The sequence below is a fragment of the Oncorhynchus clarkii genome, chromosome 13 (genome assembly GCF_045791955.1).
Source record: "Oncorhynchus clarkii lewisi isolate Uvic-CL-2024 chromosome 13, UVic_Ocla_1.0, whole genome shotgun sequence".
In the NCBI taxonomy this organism is placed as follows: domain Eukaryota; kingdom Metazoa; phylum Chordata; class Actinopteri; order Salmoniformes; family Salmonidae; genus Oncorhynchus; species Oncorhynchus clarkii.
Genome location: NC_092159.1, coordinates 26,612,023 through 26,630,187, shown reverse-complemented (window position 1 = coordinate 26,630,187; position 18,165 = coordinate 26,612,023). Strand labels below are relative to the sequence as shown.

Sequence of the window (18,165 nt, the reverse complement as noted above, 5' to 3'; positions counted from 1 at the left end):
TGGAATTGTGATACAGTGAATTAAGTGAAATAACCTGTCTGTAAACAATTGTTGGAAAAATTACTTGTGTCTTGCACAAAGTAGTTGTTCTAACCGACTTACAAGAAATTTGTGGAGTGGTTGAAAAACAACTTTTAATGACTCCAACTTAAGTGTATGTAAACTTACAGCTTCAACTATACGTGATTGTAGTTCGTCTATTTTATTTACCATTGATTGTATGCTGGCTAATAGGACTGATGGAAAAGGGAGATTACCCGCTCGGCGTCAGAGCCTTAAAAGGCACCCAGATCTACGTCCCCTATAGCTCTGTCTCTTTGTCCTGCGAATGATGAGGGCCTTGTCGGGCTTCTGAAGTAAATCCTTCCCGTCTGACTCATTGAAGAAAAAGTATTCCTCCAGTACGGGCTGAGTAATAACACACAGTGGCAGAAACATTATGTACAAAATAATTGTAAAATAATGCGATAAAACACACACACAATAGGTTAGGAGATCGTAAAACCACAGCCATCACCTCCGGAGTATATTTCTACCACTGTTTTTTGGAGTAGGCCTGTACTGTAGTGTAGAAAGCCTTATGCTCTTTTTCAACCAGGCCCCTCCCATATTAGACATCCCGTTTCCCTGTGTAGCACCATTGTGATGGGATGGGGAGAGAAAATGGTTTTGGCATCACGGAACAAAGGGCCTGGTTGAGGGCCCTGGACTTTTTTGAACGCTTTGCTCTACCTCTGGGAGTGTGGAGAATGCCATAACTTTGAACAGGAGTCTCCCAGTATGCAGCACTGTTGGCCCACATCTTTTGAAAAAAACGACTGGGTTAGCGAAATCTAGGTTAGTCTCATTGAAAGATAGACCAAAACAGGGACTGGGAATGCTCCATCTAAATGTCCTACTTTGTTTTTATCATGGTTGGGCATTAGCTTATAAATGGAATTAGATCTGGAATTCATTGATATAGGCTTGGCCTTCATTGAAAAGGTCATGACTTATTCAATGAAGGCTAAGCCTACATTGGGGCAAAAAAGTATTCAGTCAGCCACCAATTGTGCAAGTTCTCCCACTTAAAAAGATGAGAGAGGCCTGTAATTTTCATCATAGGTACACTTCAACTATGACAGACCAAATGAGAAAAAAAAAATCTAGAACATCACATTGTAGGATTTTTAATGAATTTATTTGCAAATTATGGTGGAAAATAAGTATTTGGTCACCTACAAACAAGCAAGATTTCTGGCTCTCACAGACCTGTAACTTCTTCTTTAAGAGGCTCCTCTGTCCTCCACTCGTTACCTGTATTAATGGCACCTGTTTGAACTTGTTATCAGTATAAAATACACCTGTCCACAACCTCAAACAGTCAAACTCCAAACTCCACTATGGCCAAGACCAAAGAGCTGTCAAAGGACACCAGAAACAAAATTGTAGACCTGCACTAGGCTGGGAAGACTGAATCTGCAATAGGTAAGCAGCTTGGTTTGAAGAAATCAACTGTGAGAGCAATTATTAGGAAATGGAAGACATACAAGACCACTGATAATCTCCCTCGATCTGGGGCTCCATGCAAGATCTCACCCCGTGGGGTCAAAATGATCACAAGAACGGTGAGCAAAAATCCCAGAACCACACGGGGGGACCTAGTGAATGACCTGCAGAGAGCTGGGACCAAAGTAACAAAGCCTACCATCAGTAACACACTACGCCGCCAGGGTCTCAAATCCTGCAGTGCCAGACGTGTCCTCCTGCTTAAGCCAGTACATGTCCAGGCCCGTCTGAAGTTTGCTAGAGACCATTTGGATGATCCAGAAGAAGATTGGGAGAATGTCATATGGTCAGATGAAACCAAAATATAACTTTTTGGTAAAAACTCAACTCGTCGTGTTTGGAGGACAAAGAATGCTGAGTTGCATCCAAAGAACAACATACCTACTGTGAAGCATGGGGGTGGAAACATCATGATTTGGGGCTGTTTTTCTGCAAAGGGACCAGGACGACTGTAAAGGAAAGAATGAATGGGGCCATGTATCGTGAGATTTTGAGTGAAAAGCTCCTTCCATCAGCAAGGGCATTGAAGATGAAACGTGGCTGGGTCTTTTAGCATGACAATGATCCCAAACACACCGCCAGGGCAACGAAGGAGTGGCTTCGTAAGAAGCATTTCAAGGTCCTGGAGTGGCCTAGCCAGTCTCCAGATCTCAACCCCATAGAAAATCTTTGGAGGGAGTTGAAAGTCCGTGTTGCCCAGCAACAGCCCCAAAACATCACTGCTCTAGAGGAGATCTGCATGGAGGAATGGGCCAAAATACCAGCAACAGTGTGTGAAAACCTTGTGAAGACCAATAATAATTGCTCCCACAGTTGATTTCTTCAAACCAACCTGCTTACCTATTGCAGATTCAGTCTTCCCAGCCTGGTGCAGGTCTACAATTTTGTTTCTGGTGTCCTTTGACAGCTCTTTGGTCTTGGCCATAGTGGAGTTTGGAGTGTGACTGTTTGAGGTTGTGGACAGGTGTATTTTATACTGATAACAAGTTCAAACAGGTGCCATTAATACAGGTAACGAGTGGAGGACAGAGGAGCCTCTTAAAGAAGAAGTTACAGGTCTGTGAGAGCCAGAAATCTTGCTTGTTTGTAGGTGACCAAATACTTATTTTCCACCATAATTTGCAAATAAATTCATTAAAAATCCTACAATGTGATGTTCTGGATTTTTATTTCTCATTTGGTCTGTCATAGTTGAAGTGTACCTATGATGAAAATTACAGGCCTCTCTCATCTTTTTAAGTGGGACAACTTGCACAATTGGTGGTTGACTAAATACTTTTTTGCCCCTACTGTATATCACATCCCTCTATTTATTTGCAATTAAAGGCTCTGGCCTATATCATGCCCCTAAGTAACCTAAACCGGTAGAGATGAGTGGTGGTTTGAAGTGTAAGTCAAATCCACCTTATTTATATATTGAAATGGGGATGGCTGGAGTGGCAGCTATCATTGTCCTTAAGTGGCTAGAGAGGATACAATGACATTTCTCATATAGCTAAGATCCTAATGGAAGCAATACATAGATCAAGGCATGCAACGTAATAAAAAAATATATTAACATTTTTTTAAATCAGCAATTCTTATGACAATTCCTCCCCGTTTCAGGCAATTTTTCAGTTTAGTGCCTAATGAACGCAACTCAGCTGAACCCAGTAGAATTTTAGGGTCTGTCTGCCTGCCTTGGGGATTAGGGAGCCCCTGTCTCAATAATACTCAATCACTCATAAGGAGTGGATATGCTGTATATTCCCACAGCTATGAAAATCAGTCCCATGACTTAACACTGCTCCAGGCCAGAGGGGTTTAAGAGACCGGGTCAGTCATGTGAAATGATTCATTATAGTTCACTTCATTATGGTTTATGCACTGATTGATCCACGAGTCTCTGTACCCTTGTTTGAGGTCATGATTGACTGTCATGCACATTTATTTTTTTTACTACTCTTCCAATGCCTCTTGAGATGCTATACCTTTATGCAACACTTAAATCATGTCAAATATGTAGCCTAATGCATGGCAAATGTGTATTGTACACTAAAGGATGCTTAGCCTACTGCAAAAGTACTAAATATCTAATCCGTTTACATTGACTTTTGTTGGATCTTATTTGACTGTGAGCAATTTCTTTGTATGTTGTACCTCAAATTGCTTTTTTTCTCTGCCCGTCTGACTGTCCCGACTTGTGGTTTGTGTGTTACTAGTGCACAAGGAACAGGCAGTCCAGTGGTACAAACGCGGAATCGCAGAGCTCGAGAGGGGCATCGCGATCAAGGTAGCTGAAAACGGTGAGTTGACTGTGCACACTTTTGCTGTATTTTGTATTCCCTAGGACCTATAGTGCAGATTTCCTGAACAACTCTGTTCCTGGAGAGCTAGTGATATGCAGGGTTTTGTTTCAACCTAGCATTAACACACACGGTTCAGCTAGTCGCGGTCCTGATTGAAGACCATGCTCAGCTGATTATTGTAAGCACCTAGTGTGTGGCTGCTGGGCTGGAACAAAAACCTGCATATCCAGTAACTATAGGAGCGGAGTTGGCGACCTCTGCTATAGCAACAAACTAAAAATCAGTAGTGGAAAACAAGGAAGAATACAGCTATTTTACTAATAGATTTGTATTTAATCTCTCTTCTCTTCCAGGCGAGAAATATGAACGTGATAAACGTCTACAGGCCAAGATGATCACCAATCTGATCATGGCAAAGGATCGCCTGGAGCTTTTAGGTGAGAATCAAGCATTTGGACACATTTGAAGGTCTTGCCTTGCGTGTCCACATTGATACCGCATGGCACCTTCTGAACGGCTACATGCATGTTGATTGTGTGACATTTGTTGTTTTTCATCATGCTAGCTTAGATACTGTTAGCTTTGTATGGACCGATTTCAGTGCCAACAGAAATTGTATTTGAATTCCATAATTTTGAATTTGTTTTTGAATTTGAATGAAATACTTTTGAATGTGTAATGCACAAATTAAATCATTGAATTCATATATTGATCTTGAATTTCCAGATTTGAAACTGAATTGAATGAATATTGCATTCTGTTTTAATATTCAAATTCAGTATTTAAATCAAATCACATTTTAATTGTCACATGCTTCGTAAACAGGTGTAGACTAACAGTGAAATGCTTACTTACGGGCCCTTCCCAACAATGAATTGAAGAATAATAGGAAGAAAATAAAAGTTCAAGGAGGAATAAATAGACAATGAACAATGATAGCTTGGCTATGTATATGGGGTACCAGTACCAAGTGGATGTGCAGGGGTACTAGGAAATTGAGGTAGATACTGTATGTACATATAGGTACGGGTAAAGTTACTAGGCAACAGGATAAATAAGACGGTAGCAGCAGCGTATGTGATGTGTGTGGCGAATATGTGCCTGTGTGTACGTGTGTGTTGGAGTGTCAGTGGCAGTACTGTATGTGTGAGTTTGTGGTTAGAGTCCATTGTGTGTGCATAGAGTCAAGAAGAGTTAGTGCAAAAAGGGTCAATGCAGATAGTCCAGGTAGCTATTTGGTGAACTATTTAGCAGTCTTATGGCTTGGGGGTAGAAGCTCTTCAGGAGCCTTTTGGTCCCAGATTTAGCACTCTGGTACCGTTTGACGTGTGGTAGCAGAGAGAACGGTCTATGACTTGGGTGGCTGGAGTCTGGCAATTTTTAGGGCCTTCCTTTTGAAACCGCCTGGTAGCACCAGCGAAGCAGCGTTACCCATGCAGAGCAAGGGGAACAACTACTAGAAGGCTCAGAGCGAGTGACGTTAGCTAGCCATTTCACTTCGGTTACACCAGCCTCATCTCGGCAGTTGATAGGCTTGAAGTCATAAACAGCGCAGGCTTGAAGCACAACGAAGAGCTGCTGGCAAAACGCACGAAAGTGCTGTTTGAATTAATGTTTACGCGCCTGCTTCTGCCTACCACGGCTCAGTCAGATACTTAGATACTTGTATGCTTGTATGCTCGGGTGAACCGATATGGAAATTATATCGCTTTTTGTACATAGTCGCCCCATTTAAGGGGACCAAAAGTATTGGGACAAAGTAACTTATGTAAGTATTTGCTCCCATATTCATAGCACACAATGACTACAGCAAGCTTGTGACTGTACAAACTTGTTGAATGCATTGTTGTTTGTTTTGGTTGTTTCAGATTAATTTGTGCCTAAGTACCATGATGTTGTCTCTGGTTTTGAATCTGAATTTAGAGAGCTTTTAGAGAGAATTTTGAATATTCAATCACATTGAAATTGAATTTTAAAACTGAATGAAATTATTCATTCCATTTGTGGATTACAAATTCAAAATTATTTAATTAAAATTAAATATCCAAATCCAGTACAATTGCTGTTGGCACTGAAATCGCTCCATAGCTTTGTATCTCTTGGGGGGAAAATAACATGTAGGCCTTGTCTCCATTGAGTGTACAAAACATCTCCATGACAGGTGAATCCAGGTGAAAGCTATGATCCCCTATTGATGTCATCTGTTAAATCCACTTCAGTCAGTGTAAATGAAGGGAGGAGATGGGTTAAAGAAGGATTTTTCAGAGAGACATGGATTGTGTACATGTGCCTTTCAGAGGGTGAATTGGCAAGACAAAATATTGAAGTGCCTTTGATCGGGGTATTGTAGTAGGTGCCAGGCGCATCGGTTTGAGTGTGTCAAGAACTGCAACATTCCTGTGTTTTTCACTCTCAACATTCTTGTGTGTATCAAGAATGGTTCACCACCCAAGGGACATCCAGACAATTTGACACAACTGTGGGAAGCATTGGAGTCAACACGGGCTAGCATCCCTGTGGATTGCTTTCAACACCTTGTAGAGTCCATGCCCTGACAAATTGAGGCTGTTCTGAGGGCAAAAGGGGGTGCAATTCAGTGTATATTCGCATACATACTTTTTGTATTGACATCATTTCCAAACTACAATGTACTTCATGCACCAAAAGGGATTAGGCCCTAAATACTCCAGTACCTTTTTATTAAACCCGTAATGGACACCCCAAAACATGATTTACTCCTTTAAATTACAGAATTAGTCAATTAGGGTAAAAGTCCACTCCGTGGTCCCCCAAAGCTCTTTCAGAAGCTTCTCGTCATTCCACAGCTGGCTCATTATCCTGAGTCATGTTCATCAGGCACCTAACCTAAGATAACAAAGACTTGTCCAATAAGAAATGATCATTTTCCTTTTGCTTTGCAGAACGTTTTAAAACATTTCTCTAATGAACAGGACCCTACTCTTGGTGTTTTGATTCGTCCTGTTTGGAATTTTTATTAATTTATTTTTATTTAACCTTTTATTTAACTAGGCAAGTCAGTTAAGAACAAATTCTTATTTACAATGACGGCCTACCCTGGCCAAACCCGGACGGCGCTGGGCCAATTGTGCGCCGCCCTATGGGACTCCCAATCACGGCCAGATGTGATACAGCCTGGATTTGAACCAGTGACTGTAGTGACGCCTCTTGCACTGAGATGCAGTGACTTAGACTGCTGCGCCACTCAGGAGCCCATATGGCTGCTATGTTTGGCATTGCTGCCCAAGACACTGACAATCCTCTCAGCCCTACCCCATATGCCTCTTTTTTGGATGTGGCATGACAACTTCACTTAGGCACCCTCCCAAAACATTGCTGTTTGTCCCCCATTTAAAGAATCATGGCCCTTTATCTTATTTGTTTATTTTAATATAATTTCCTTTGCTTCTCCTTTTCCCTCCCTTCTCCTATTCCGTTTCCCAATTTCGTTTTGTTTTTGTTGTTGTCATTCCTGTTGTATAGCAAAGCTGTGTTCAGGGCCAGCTCAGAGAGACATCTATACAGAGAGCTCAAACCAGTCGTACCATAACGGCCATCTACGCTCAGGTGGGTGCTTACTGGGAATCTGCTTTCAGTTGTCATGACTGGTTTCTTAAAAGTGTTGTTTTCAGGGGTGTAATTGTTCCTCCTTATTCAGGAATTCCAGTTTTTCTGGCTTTATTCTCTTCATACATAATTGAAATTGATCTACGTCCAAACCTACTTTTCCTGTTTGTTCCTATTTCATCTTTGAATGCCAATGTACAGTAAGCTTCCTCCAAGTTAAGTGTTAACGATTTGATGTATTTTACTCTTTCTGCTGCTTTGTCTGTGTATTTATCAATATGTTCTTCACACTGACACTGATGGCTACCTCAAACTACAGTCATATTTCTCTTTCATAGAAACACTGGTGGGTGTTTATCCAGCTTTGTCCAGTGACTACATGGACTTGAAGTTTGAAGTCTGTTGGACCTGTTCAGATTCACACAGTCTAAGACTAAATCAGGCCTGGAGAATCATTATGCCTCTACTGAAGGGACATTAGCTCACACACAGCTTAATTAAATGTCCTAAAACTACCCTAATGATAAATCATCGATCATTAATCTTGATTGTTTTAACAGTCTCCTTGCTCTTGGCAGTAAGTGGAGCTGTACCCAAAAAGAGGGACTCCCTGACTACTCACTCCAGTCACTCCCTCCCACGACCAAAGCATACGGCAAAAAAAACATTGGCGGCAGGCCACGGGGGCCACCAGCACTCCCCCAGCTTCAGTGGGCCCTCCAGCAGTCTCACACAGCACAGACCGGCCCCCCAGTCCAACAGCAACAAGGTGAGACACAGATTGTCTTTCCTCAACATCTAGCCAAGAGTCCAGGGCCCATATTTATAGTGTCTCAGAGTAGGAATGCTGATCTGGGATCCAGTTCTGTCAATGTAAATTTGATTAATTATGCTCTGAACGGAATAACTGATCCTAGACTAGCACTACAGCCATGGACTATAAAATAGCTGGAATAAAAAAACGAATACTAAAAGAACATGTCCAGTCTATATAAATTTTTAATGAAAGGAAGACCAAATTAACAAACTTAATAAAATAGGAGAATTTCCAATCATCGTCACAAGAGATTAGCTTGTTTAAAATCGTAACCAAATCTGAATTCATGGTTATTTTGTTATAGGGTAAAGCGGGCTGTAAACCCACCACCACCACCACTCCCACATCTATGTCCCCACTGAAGAACCGGGACATGAAGAACTTGAAGAATGTAGACAGCAAGCGTGCCAACCTCATCCTCAGCGAGATCATAGACAGGTGAAAGACAATGATTTGGAGTGTTATGTATTATTCACTAGACTTAAAGCATGTGCTTTGCAAGGTGTCTCAGTTTGGAACACAATAGATGTTGACTGCTTGACCTGGGTCATGTTCAATAGGGCACACTTTTTATAACGTTTTGACACTGAAAAGATCTGCCTGCCTGTTTCAGTCTGTCTTTGCTGCCTAATTTATACAACCCAGGCAGAGTTGAGTATGTCTTTATTTCTGTATGGGAATGAGCACTCAGACCAGTCTCGTGTGTGTGTGTGTGTGTGTGTGTATGTGTGTGTTTGTGTGTGTGTGTGTGTTCCAGTGGCTCATCAGTGAGGTTCAAGGACATTGCTGGCCAGGAGCTGGCTAAGCAGGCCCTACAGGAAATAGTCATCCTGCCTGCACTGAGGCCAGAGGTGAGATTGGAGAGGAACAGCAATTCACTGGACAATGGAGTGTATATGGTAGTCTTTTTTCACAGGCTGTTATGGGCAGCCTCTTACAAAGTATCACCTCTCAGTAACATCGTCAGTAAAAATGTTGAGCAGCAACCGTTAATGTGGGCAGTCCTAACATATTGGTCTGTATTTTTTTGTTCTGTTGATTTAACTAGGCAAGTCAGTTAAGATCAAATTCTTATTTACAATGATGGCCTACAAAGGTGTCTCAGAGTATGAGTGCTAATCTAGGATCGGTTTTGACTTTTCAATCATAATGAATAAGGGGGAACCGTGGATACGAGCAAATGTGTTCAAGCTTTATAGGAGGGAATTTTTATTTTGTAGCACCAGTGCGTGCACCTAGAAAAATAATATGCCCGCTAACAATTGTTGTAATGATTAGGCTTCGTTGTACCACTTTGTTTCCGTGTGCCAAAGCCAGCGCTTCGGTTGCACCATTTCTACAAAGAAAGCGCTTGTCTCTAGCCCAAACCGTTTGAAAGTTGTGACCATATTACCGGCGCTATGTTTTTCTCCCTTCTATTGCACATTGGCGCTGCAGCTGGATGCATCTCCATCGGTGGGCTGCATTTTACATTCTTAAACCATGTCGCAAGCCATTCTAAAACTATTTGTGGGCCATTAACGCCTTGTTCAGTCATGTTACGACAACAGTGGTAGGCCTGATTACCAACAATGATGAGCCCTGGCAGAGTGGTGCCAGGATTTTTTTTTTTTTTTATGGGGTCGCAGTGGAGAAGGTCAAAAGCTTCAAGTTCCTCGGCATGCACATCACTGACAACCTGAAATGGTCCCTTCACACAGACAGTGTGGTGCGGAAAGCACGACAGCGCCTCTTCAACCTCAGGAGGCTGAAGAAATTTGTCTTGGCCCCTAGGATCCTCATAAACTTCGACAGATGGACCATTGAGAGCATCCTGTCACGCTGTATCACAGCCTGGTACGGCAATTGTGCCATCCATGGCAGTGCGATGAGCCCAACACATCACCCTGTAGCACACTGCCTGCCCTCCAAGACATCTACGCCATCTGGTGTCACAGAATGGCCAAGAAAATCAAGGAACTCAGCCATCCGAGCCACGGCTTGTTCACCCGTTACCATCTAGAAAGCAGAGACATTACAGGTGTATCAAAGCTGGGGCCGAGAGACTGAAAAACATATTTTATCTCCAGGCCATCAGACTGTTAAACAGTCACCACTAGCTGGCCTCCGCCCACTACCCTGCCCTGAACCTTAGTCACTGTTCTAGCTGGCTACCACCAGGTACTCAAGACTGCTGCCCTATGTACATAGTCATTGAACACTGGTAACTTTAGTCATGTTTATGTACTGTTTTACCCACTTCATACTGTATGCATACAGTAAATGTTAAATCAGCCTATCAGAATCAATAAATTACTATGTATTGCTCTGTAATTTTGAACTTCAGGACTATGAAAAAGTGCTGAGTAGATGTTTTTTTCCAGTTGTTCACAGGCTTGAGGGCTCCAGCACGAGGCCTTCTGCTCTTCGGTCCTCCTGGCAACGGAAAGACGATGCTGGTGAGTGTGGTGCAGTGCCATGTGGTATTGGCAAGAGACCGAATGAGAAATGATTAGGAGAGTGGGTCTTGGTTAGGCTCACAAAGATCACAAGTGATCATGATATAACATAACAACTGCCGTAGAAAATGCACAAAACGATGCATTTGTAAAATCTTTATAATACAAGACTAATATAATTAATATAGACAGTGGATATAGTCTTTTCACTGGATTAGCTGGTTGAGACATCCTCTAACTACAAGATGCTTTGTCCAAGAGTTGAGTTGGTTTAGGTCTAAGGTTGTAAGTACATTTTATATGGTAGTACTTTGACAGTAGAGTACTATGACCGATGGCACAGAATGATGTAAGGATAGGCTAAATCCGTGGAAATGTATATTTTGTGTTTTTTTTTGTCATACAACATTGCATTATCCATTATGAATGTAGTTTAGCCATCATTAATGTACTCTAGTATGTACTCAATCTCACAAAATGTGTCTGACCTGCATTAAAACAAATGGTGATTCTATAGAGCAGGAATTTGGATATGTTATCAAATTTAAAACCAAGCGAACAGGAAATTTAAGGATTATAGAGCATATCGTTGAAAATATCTCATAAGTATAATGTTCTGCATTTGACATTTTTGCTCTTTCTTTTACGGATAGGCTAAAGCAGTGGCCATGGAGTCCAACGCCACATTCTTCAACATAAGTGCAGCCAGCTTGACCTCGAAATATGTGAGTACATTATTAGCGTAGAGACCTCTTTACACTTTAATTTGTTACATTTGACATTACTTTGCATGTTTAGTTATTTAGCAGATGCTCTTATCCAGTGCAACTTAGTCAGTGCATTCAGCTGAGTTTAGCAGAAAAACAACCATATATCAGTCATTTCAAGTAGACCCTTGTAGAAAAAGAGTAAACTCACTATTCTTTTGGTCTTTCCCTGTAGGTGGGGGAGGGAGAGAAGCTGGTGCGCGCTCTGTTTGCCGTCGCCAGAGAACTGCAACCCTCGATCATCTTCATAGGTAACTTTGACTTTGTTAGATGAACCAAGATGAATGCGCAACTGCAATGAACTGGTCAAGAAAGCACATAACGATAATGATGTTTCATTACCTGCAATCTAATAATAAGCACAGATATTGTATGCAAGAAAGTTGCATTGTAGCATGTTGGCAAGACTTTTCTATTTAATAACTGATGGAAATGGAGTGTGCGACTATGCATAGAATACTAGGATAATGGGACCCTTCCATTCAGATTATGACTATAGTTACTTACCCCACACAGATGAGATTGACAGTCTACTCTGTGAGAGGAGAGAGGGAGAGCATGATGCCAGCAGACGACTCAAGACTGAGTTCTTGATTGAATTTGATGGGGTAAGGAGGTCTCTCCCTGTGTGTGTTTCTGCGTATGCATGCATGTGTGTTCCAGTGTTAATTTTGTGACCTGTTTATTTGTTTTGTTTTATGAGTTCATGAGCGTATGCACACGTGTATGCAATGTTTGTCCCTGGAGGGATTCTGTGTGTTGGCCACATCCTGCAACCAGCCATGTCTGTTTAGGAGCTAGTCACACAAGAATTTCGCTACACCTGCTATAACATCTGCTAAACTGTGTACGCGACCAATAAACTTTTGATTGGATTTTTTTGTCCATATCCTGCAGAAAGATTTTGCATCTTCCACATTAAATCTGTCCAAGAGATACATTGTCTCACTGTTTCTGCCAATAGTATTTATTTGTGTGTGTGTGTTCAGGTGCAGTCTGGTGGGGATGAGCGGGTGTTGGTGATGGGAGCCACCAACAGACCTCAGGAGCTGGACGAAGCTGTTCTTAGGTACTGTAGGCCAGTGTGGCTGGGGCAGGGGATGCCCAGTTTTTTTTTTAGTATGCCACGGTTGTTTTCAATAGGACACAGGGTATTGCAATGGAAAACATGCAAATTGTTCATGTAGTACCGCCCTACCCGTTTTTGTGTGCCTACTGAACACAACCCAGGTTTACTTTTCAGTTAAGGTCTCTCTGCCACAGCACTGTCAAAGGGCAACTCTGCCACATGTAACATTTGGTTTGTAATTATGAAGTATTTAGTGATGTCATAAACAGTTTTTTTAGTGTAATTTTGTGATTTCATGGCTAATGACTGTTTCGTGATGAGCAAAACTGGAAATTGCTTCTCTGTTTTTTTTTCAAGTAGGATCCCTTAGATGACTAATACAAATACATTATAGACAGCCATTTTCAGCTATCTATGGGGCTCCCAAGTGGCGCAGCAGTCTAAGGCACTGCAAGGGTGCAAGAGGCGTCACTACAGTCCCTAGTTTGTATCAACGCTGAAACACATCCGGCTGTGATTGGGAGTCAAAGGGCGGCGCGGCGCCTGGATTAGGCCAAACCCGGGCGTTCTTAACTGACTTGCCTAGTTAAATAAAGGTTAAATAAAAATAAAAAACTCTTTATAGAACATGATCTTATTCGAACTCCCTGCTATGTGTTGCTCTGGTTGTCTTCGTCTAATACAGCAATGTAGACCATTGGACCAATATTTATTTTCTATAAATAATATGTATTTTGAAACTCAGTCGGTGTCTCAACTTACTGTTGAGAGTTAGAATAATAGAATGGTGGTTGTGCATCGCCAGTAACTAAATTAGTACATCAGCTTAAATGTTTTAGATTGATAAGTTAGTCTAGTGGCCAGCTATCTAAACTTGTAGTAAGTATGGTCAAATTACCAACCGGGGTGGGCCCTTTGATCTTCAGTTATCATATTAAAAACTGCCAACATTTTCCTCCACCCTATGGAAAAATGTGTAGAATTGTATGAAGTGAGTTACAAAATTGCTAAATCTTCTCTCCGCCTCCAAAAAATTTACTTCAAAACATACATTTTTTGTCTTCGCTGTCATGAGGGAGGCGGTTAAAATGTTTTGCTTGCAAGGTGACGCTCAAAGAACCTATAGAATGATATTTAGTTGGCTTACTCCAATATTTTTCTGTTGTTCAAGGCTCGAACTACCATGATTCCATTTGGCAAAACCACTCCGGCCATTGCGCCCTTTTCCAAATAGCCTATATTTTTGTAGTGAATTACTTATAAATGTCATACTTTTTAGTAGTTCTAATAGGCCTACAGTGTTATTGGATGGTTACTTGGACAGGCTGTATTTGGCTGTTATTGTTGAAAACACTTTATTTCAGATGCAGCAGGGTTAGCTACTTAGCCATGAGAGACTAGGATTCCATAGTGATTTGCCTGTAAATGTCTTAATAAATGTTCTAACAGGTTGTTTGGACATTTGTTTAAGAGAGTCGCTAAGTTTAACTCGACTGTGATTGTTGGAAAAACGTATTTCTGATGTAGAAGTTGGGCTAGCTAGCATACTTGCTAACCATCAGATACGGTAACTTATGGTTAGCATTTGTTAGCATCTAACTCCTTTTTTTTGTGTGTAATGCAGTCGATTGGTTACAATGATATTAACATATATTCAGAATTCTATTCATGCAAGCATTATAATAATATTATTACAACCCAAAAGGAATGTGAAATGCACTTAACTTATGATAAGCTTCATCTGGGCTTGCTAGCGAGCTAAGCTAACTGCAGACTAGGCAGAGTATTGCATTGTGGGAGGTGAAATGCACCCCAGAAATTGTAGTTCATTTTTTACTTTTTATTTGTACTTAAGTTTATTTTTATATATTATTGCTAATATTTTCTTACTTAAATTTTTTTTTTGCATTGTTGGTTTAGGGCTTGTAAGTAAGCATTTCACGGTAAGGTCTACCTGTTGTATTCGGCACGTGACAAATAAAATGTGATTTGACTATACTGTAGATGAGGGCAATGCACAGGTTTCAAAAATGAGGAATCATGCAGTACGACTAACAAAAAATGATAAAACATCAAAATGTGTATCAAATCCTACAGTAGTTCATATACACTGTGTGCAACTTAGACCAAAGGATGTTTTGTACAAACATCCTTTGGTCTAAGTTGAACACCCCTTTTGCACTCAGAACAGCCTGAATTCGTCCGGGCATGGACTCTACAAGGTGTCAAGTGTTCCACGGGGATGCTGGCCCATGTTGTATGTCAAGTTGGCTTGATATCCTTTGGGGAAACTGGAAACTGTTGTGTGAACACGGGAAACTGTTGTGTGAAAAACCCAGCAGCGTTGCAGTTCTTGACACAGCCAAACCTGTGCGCCTGGCACTTACTACCATACCCCATTCAAAGGCACTTAAATATTTTGTAATGCCCATTCACCCTCTGAATGGCACACATTCAATTGTTTCAATTGTCTCAAGGCCTAAAAATAATTTAACCTGTATCCTTCCCTTAATCTACACTGATTGAAGTGGATTTAACAACTGACATCAATAAGGGATCAAAGCTTTCATCTGGATTCACCTGGTCAGTCTGTCATTGAAAGAGCAGGTGTTCCTAAAGTTTTGTTCACTCAGTGTATCCTAACAGCATAATAACTGGTTATAAAGTGGTGGAATTGTCATTTAAGTCTTCAAGGCATACCCAATGGTACATGTTCTCAAACTGTTTCTATTCACAGGCGATTTGCAAAACGGGTGTATGTGGCTTTACCAACAGAAGAGGTATGTTAAGAAACCTATTAATTCAATTTACAATTGTAGCCATACAGTAAACAAATCACATTCCCCCATACAATTTCCCTGCAAAAAATGTATATAATTGTGTGTTGTGTATAGACACGGCTAAAACTGGTCAAGAACCTTTTGGAGAAGCACGGAAATCCTCTCGCACAGAAAGAACTGTCACAGCTAGCCAGGTAAACTGACTTGGAAACCTACCTATATGTTATGTACTTTTAGATATCCTTTACCATGGTATGAATTAACTTTGTACAATAGGTAGTTGATAGACCATTAGATATAGCGATAGATCATGATATTTTTTATTTTATTTTTTATTTCACCTTTATTTAACCCGGTAGGCAAGTTGAGAACAAGTTCTCATTTACAATTGCGACCTGGCCAAGATAAAGCAAAGCAGTTCGACACATACAACGACACAGACTTACACATGGAGTAAAACAAACATACAGTCAATAATACAGTATAAACAAGTCTATATACGATGTGAGCAAATGAGGTGAGATAAGGGAGGTAAAGGCAAAAAGGCCATGGTGGCAAAGTAAATACAATATAGCAAGTAAAACACTGGAATGGTAGATTTGCAATGGGAGAATGTGCAAAGTAGAAATAAAAATAATGGGGTGCAAAGGAGCAAAATAAATAAATAAATTAAATACAGTAGGGAAAGAGGTAGTTGTTTGGGCTAAATTATAGGTGGGCTATGTACTGGTGCAGTAATCTGTGAGCTGCTCTGACAGTTGGTGCTTAAAGCTAGTGAGGGAGATAAGTGTTTCCAGTTTCAGAGATTTTTGTAGTTCGTTCCAGTCATTGGCAGCAGAGAACTGGAAGGAGAGGCGGCCAAAGAAAGAATTGGTTTTGGGGGTGACTAGAGAGAGATACCTGCTGGAGTGTGTGCTACAGGTGGGAGATGCAATGGTGACCAGCGAGCTGAGATAAGGGGGGACTTTACCTAGCAGGGTCTTGTAGATGACATGGAGCCAGTGGGTTTGGCGACGAGTATGAAGCGAGGGCCAGCCAACGAGAGCGTACAGGTCGCAATGGTGGGTAGTATATTTGGCTTTGGTGACAAAACGGATTGCACTGTGATAGACTGCATCCAATTTGTTGAGTAGGGTATTGGAGGCTATTTTGTAAATGACATCGCCAAAGTCGAGGATTGGTAGGATGGTCAGTTTTACAAGGGTATGTTTGGCAGCATGAGTGAAGGATGCTTTGTTGCGAAATAGGAAGCCAATTCTAGATTTAACTTTGGATTGGAGATGTTTGATATGGGTCTGGAGGGAGAGTTTACAGTCTAACCAGACACCTAAGTATTTGTAGTTGTCCACGTATTCTAAGTCAGAGCCGTCCAGAGTAGTAATGTTGGACAGGCGGGTAGGTACAGGTAGCGATCGGTTGAAGAGCATGCATTTAGTTTTACTTGTATTTAAGAGCAATTGGTGGCCACGGAAGGAGAGTTGTATGGCATTGAAGCTTGCCTGGAGGGTTGTTAACACAGTGTCCAAAGAAGGGCCAGAAGTATACAGAATGGTGTCGTCTGCGTAGAGGTGGATCAGAGACTCACCAGCAGCAAGAGCGACCTCATTGATGTATACAGAGAAGAGAGTCGGTCCAAGAATTGAACCCTGTGGCACCCCCATAGAGACTGCCAGAGGTCCGGACAGCAGACCCTCCGATTTGACACACTGAACTCTATCAGAGAAGTAGTTGGTGAACCAGGCGAGGCAATCATTTGAGAAACCAAGGCTGTCGAGTCTGCCGATGAGGATGTGGTGATTGACAGAGTCGAAAGCCTTGGCCAGATCAATGAATACGGCTGCACAGTAATGTTTCTTATCGATGGCGGTTAAGATATCATTTAGGACCTTGAGCGTGGCTGAGGTGCACCCGTGACCAGCTCTGAAACCAGATTGCAAGGTATGGTGAGATTCGAAATGGTCGGTAATCTGTTTGTTGACTTGGCTTTCGAAGACCTTAGAAAGGCATGGTAGGAAAGATATAGGTCTGTAGCAGTTTGGGTCAAGAGTGTCACCCCCTTTGAAGAGGGGGATGACCGCAGCTGCTTTCCAATCTTTGGGAATCTCAGACGACACGAAAGAGAGGTTGAACAGGCTAGTAATAGGGGTGGCAACAATTTTGGCAGATAATTTTAGAAAGAAAGGGTCCAGATTGTCTAGCCCAGCTGATTTGTAGATGTCCAGATTTTGCAGCTCATTCAGAACATCAGCTGAGCAGATTTGGGAGAAGGAAAAATGGGGAAGGCTTGGGCGAGTTGTTGTGGGGGGTGCAGTGCTGTTGACTGGGGTAGGAGTAGCCAGTTGGAAAGCATGGCCACCCGTAGAAAAATGCTTATTGAAATTCTCAATTATGGTGGATTTATCAGTGGTGACAGTGTTTCCTATCTTCAGTGCAGTGGGCAGCTGGGAGGAGGTGTTCTTATTCTCCATGGACTTTACAGTGTCCCAGAACTTTTTGGAGTTAGTGTTGCAGGAAGCAAATTTCTGCTTGAAAAAGCTAGCCTTGGCTTTTCTAACTGCCTGTGTATATCCATATATCTTTATAATATAACATGTTTTGTCCACTGTAATCCTTTCAAAATGATGGATAAATAAAGAGATTTCAATAGATATATTAATATATAGAGAAGAATAGAGACATAATGTTATATTTGAAATGTTTGCTATCTCTCTATGCTTTCAGAATGACATACAGAGATATACAGTCACGTCTAAAATTATCGGCAACCTAGATAAAGATGAGCAAAACTATATTATTGTATGCTAATACAATTGCTCAGTGAAAGATTTTCTTTAACAAGTAATTTAAAAAAGATAGTTTTCAATACTCCGGCA

The 18,165-nt window shown here is 41.4% G+C and overlaps 1 protein-coding gene across 2 annotated transcripts in view; it reads left to right on the top strand.

Moving 5' to 3' along the window:
- The window catches only part of LOC139424725 (spastin-like), a 33,101-nt gene that overhangs the window by 6,579 nt on the left and 8,357 nt on the right, over positions 1 to 18,165 (top strand). The window contains exons 2-14 of one of the 2 annotated variants that reach the window (XM_071176828.1): positions 3,750 to 3,833; positions 4,190 to 4,273; positions 7,338 to 7,421; positions 8,000 to 8,190; positions 8,543 to 8,676; positions 8,996 to 9,089; positions 10,602 to 10,676; positions 11,330 to 11,401; positions 11,619 to 11,694; positions 11,960 to 12,051; positions 12,433 to 12,512; positions 15,250 to 15,292; positions 15,407 to 15,486. In XM_071176828.1, coding sequence (XP_071032929.1) covers positions 3,750 to 3,833; positions 4,190 to 4,273; positions 7,338 to 7,421; positions 8,000 to 8,190; positions 8,543 to 8,676; positions 8,996 to 9,089; positions 10,602 to 10,676; positions 11,330 to 11,401; positions 11,619 to 11,694; positions 11,960 to 12,051; positions 12,433 to 12,512; positions 15,250 to 15,292; positions 15,407 to 15,486 — 1,189 coding nt within the window. The remainder of the gene's footprint in view (positions 1 to 3,749; positions 3,834 to 4,189; positions 4,274 to 7,337; positions 7,422 to 7,999; positions 8,191 to 8,542; positions 8,677 to 8,995; positions 9,090 to 10,601; positions 10,677 to 11,329; positions 11,402 to 11,618; positions 11,695 to 11,959; positions 12,052 to 12,432; positions 12,513 to 15,249; positions 15,293 to 15,406; positions 15,487 to 18,165) is intronic. The other variant, XM_071176829.1, reaches the window with a different exon arrangement.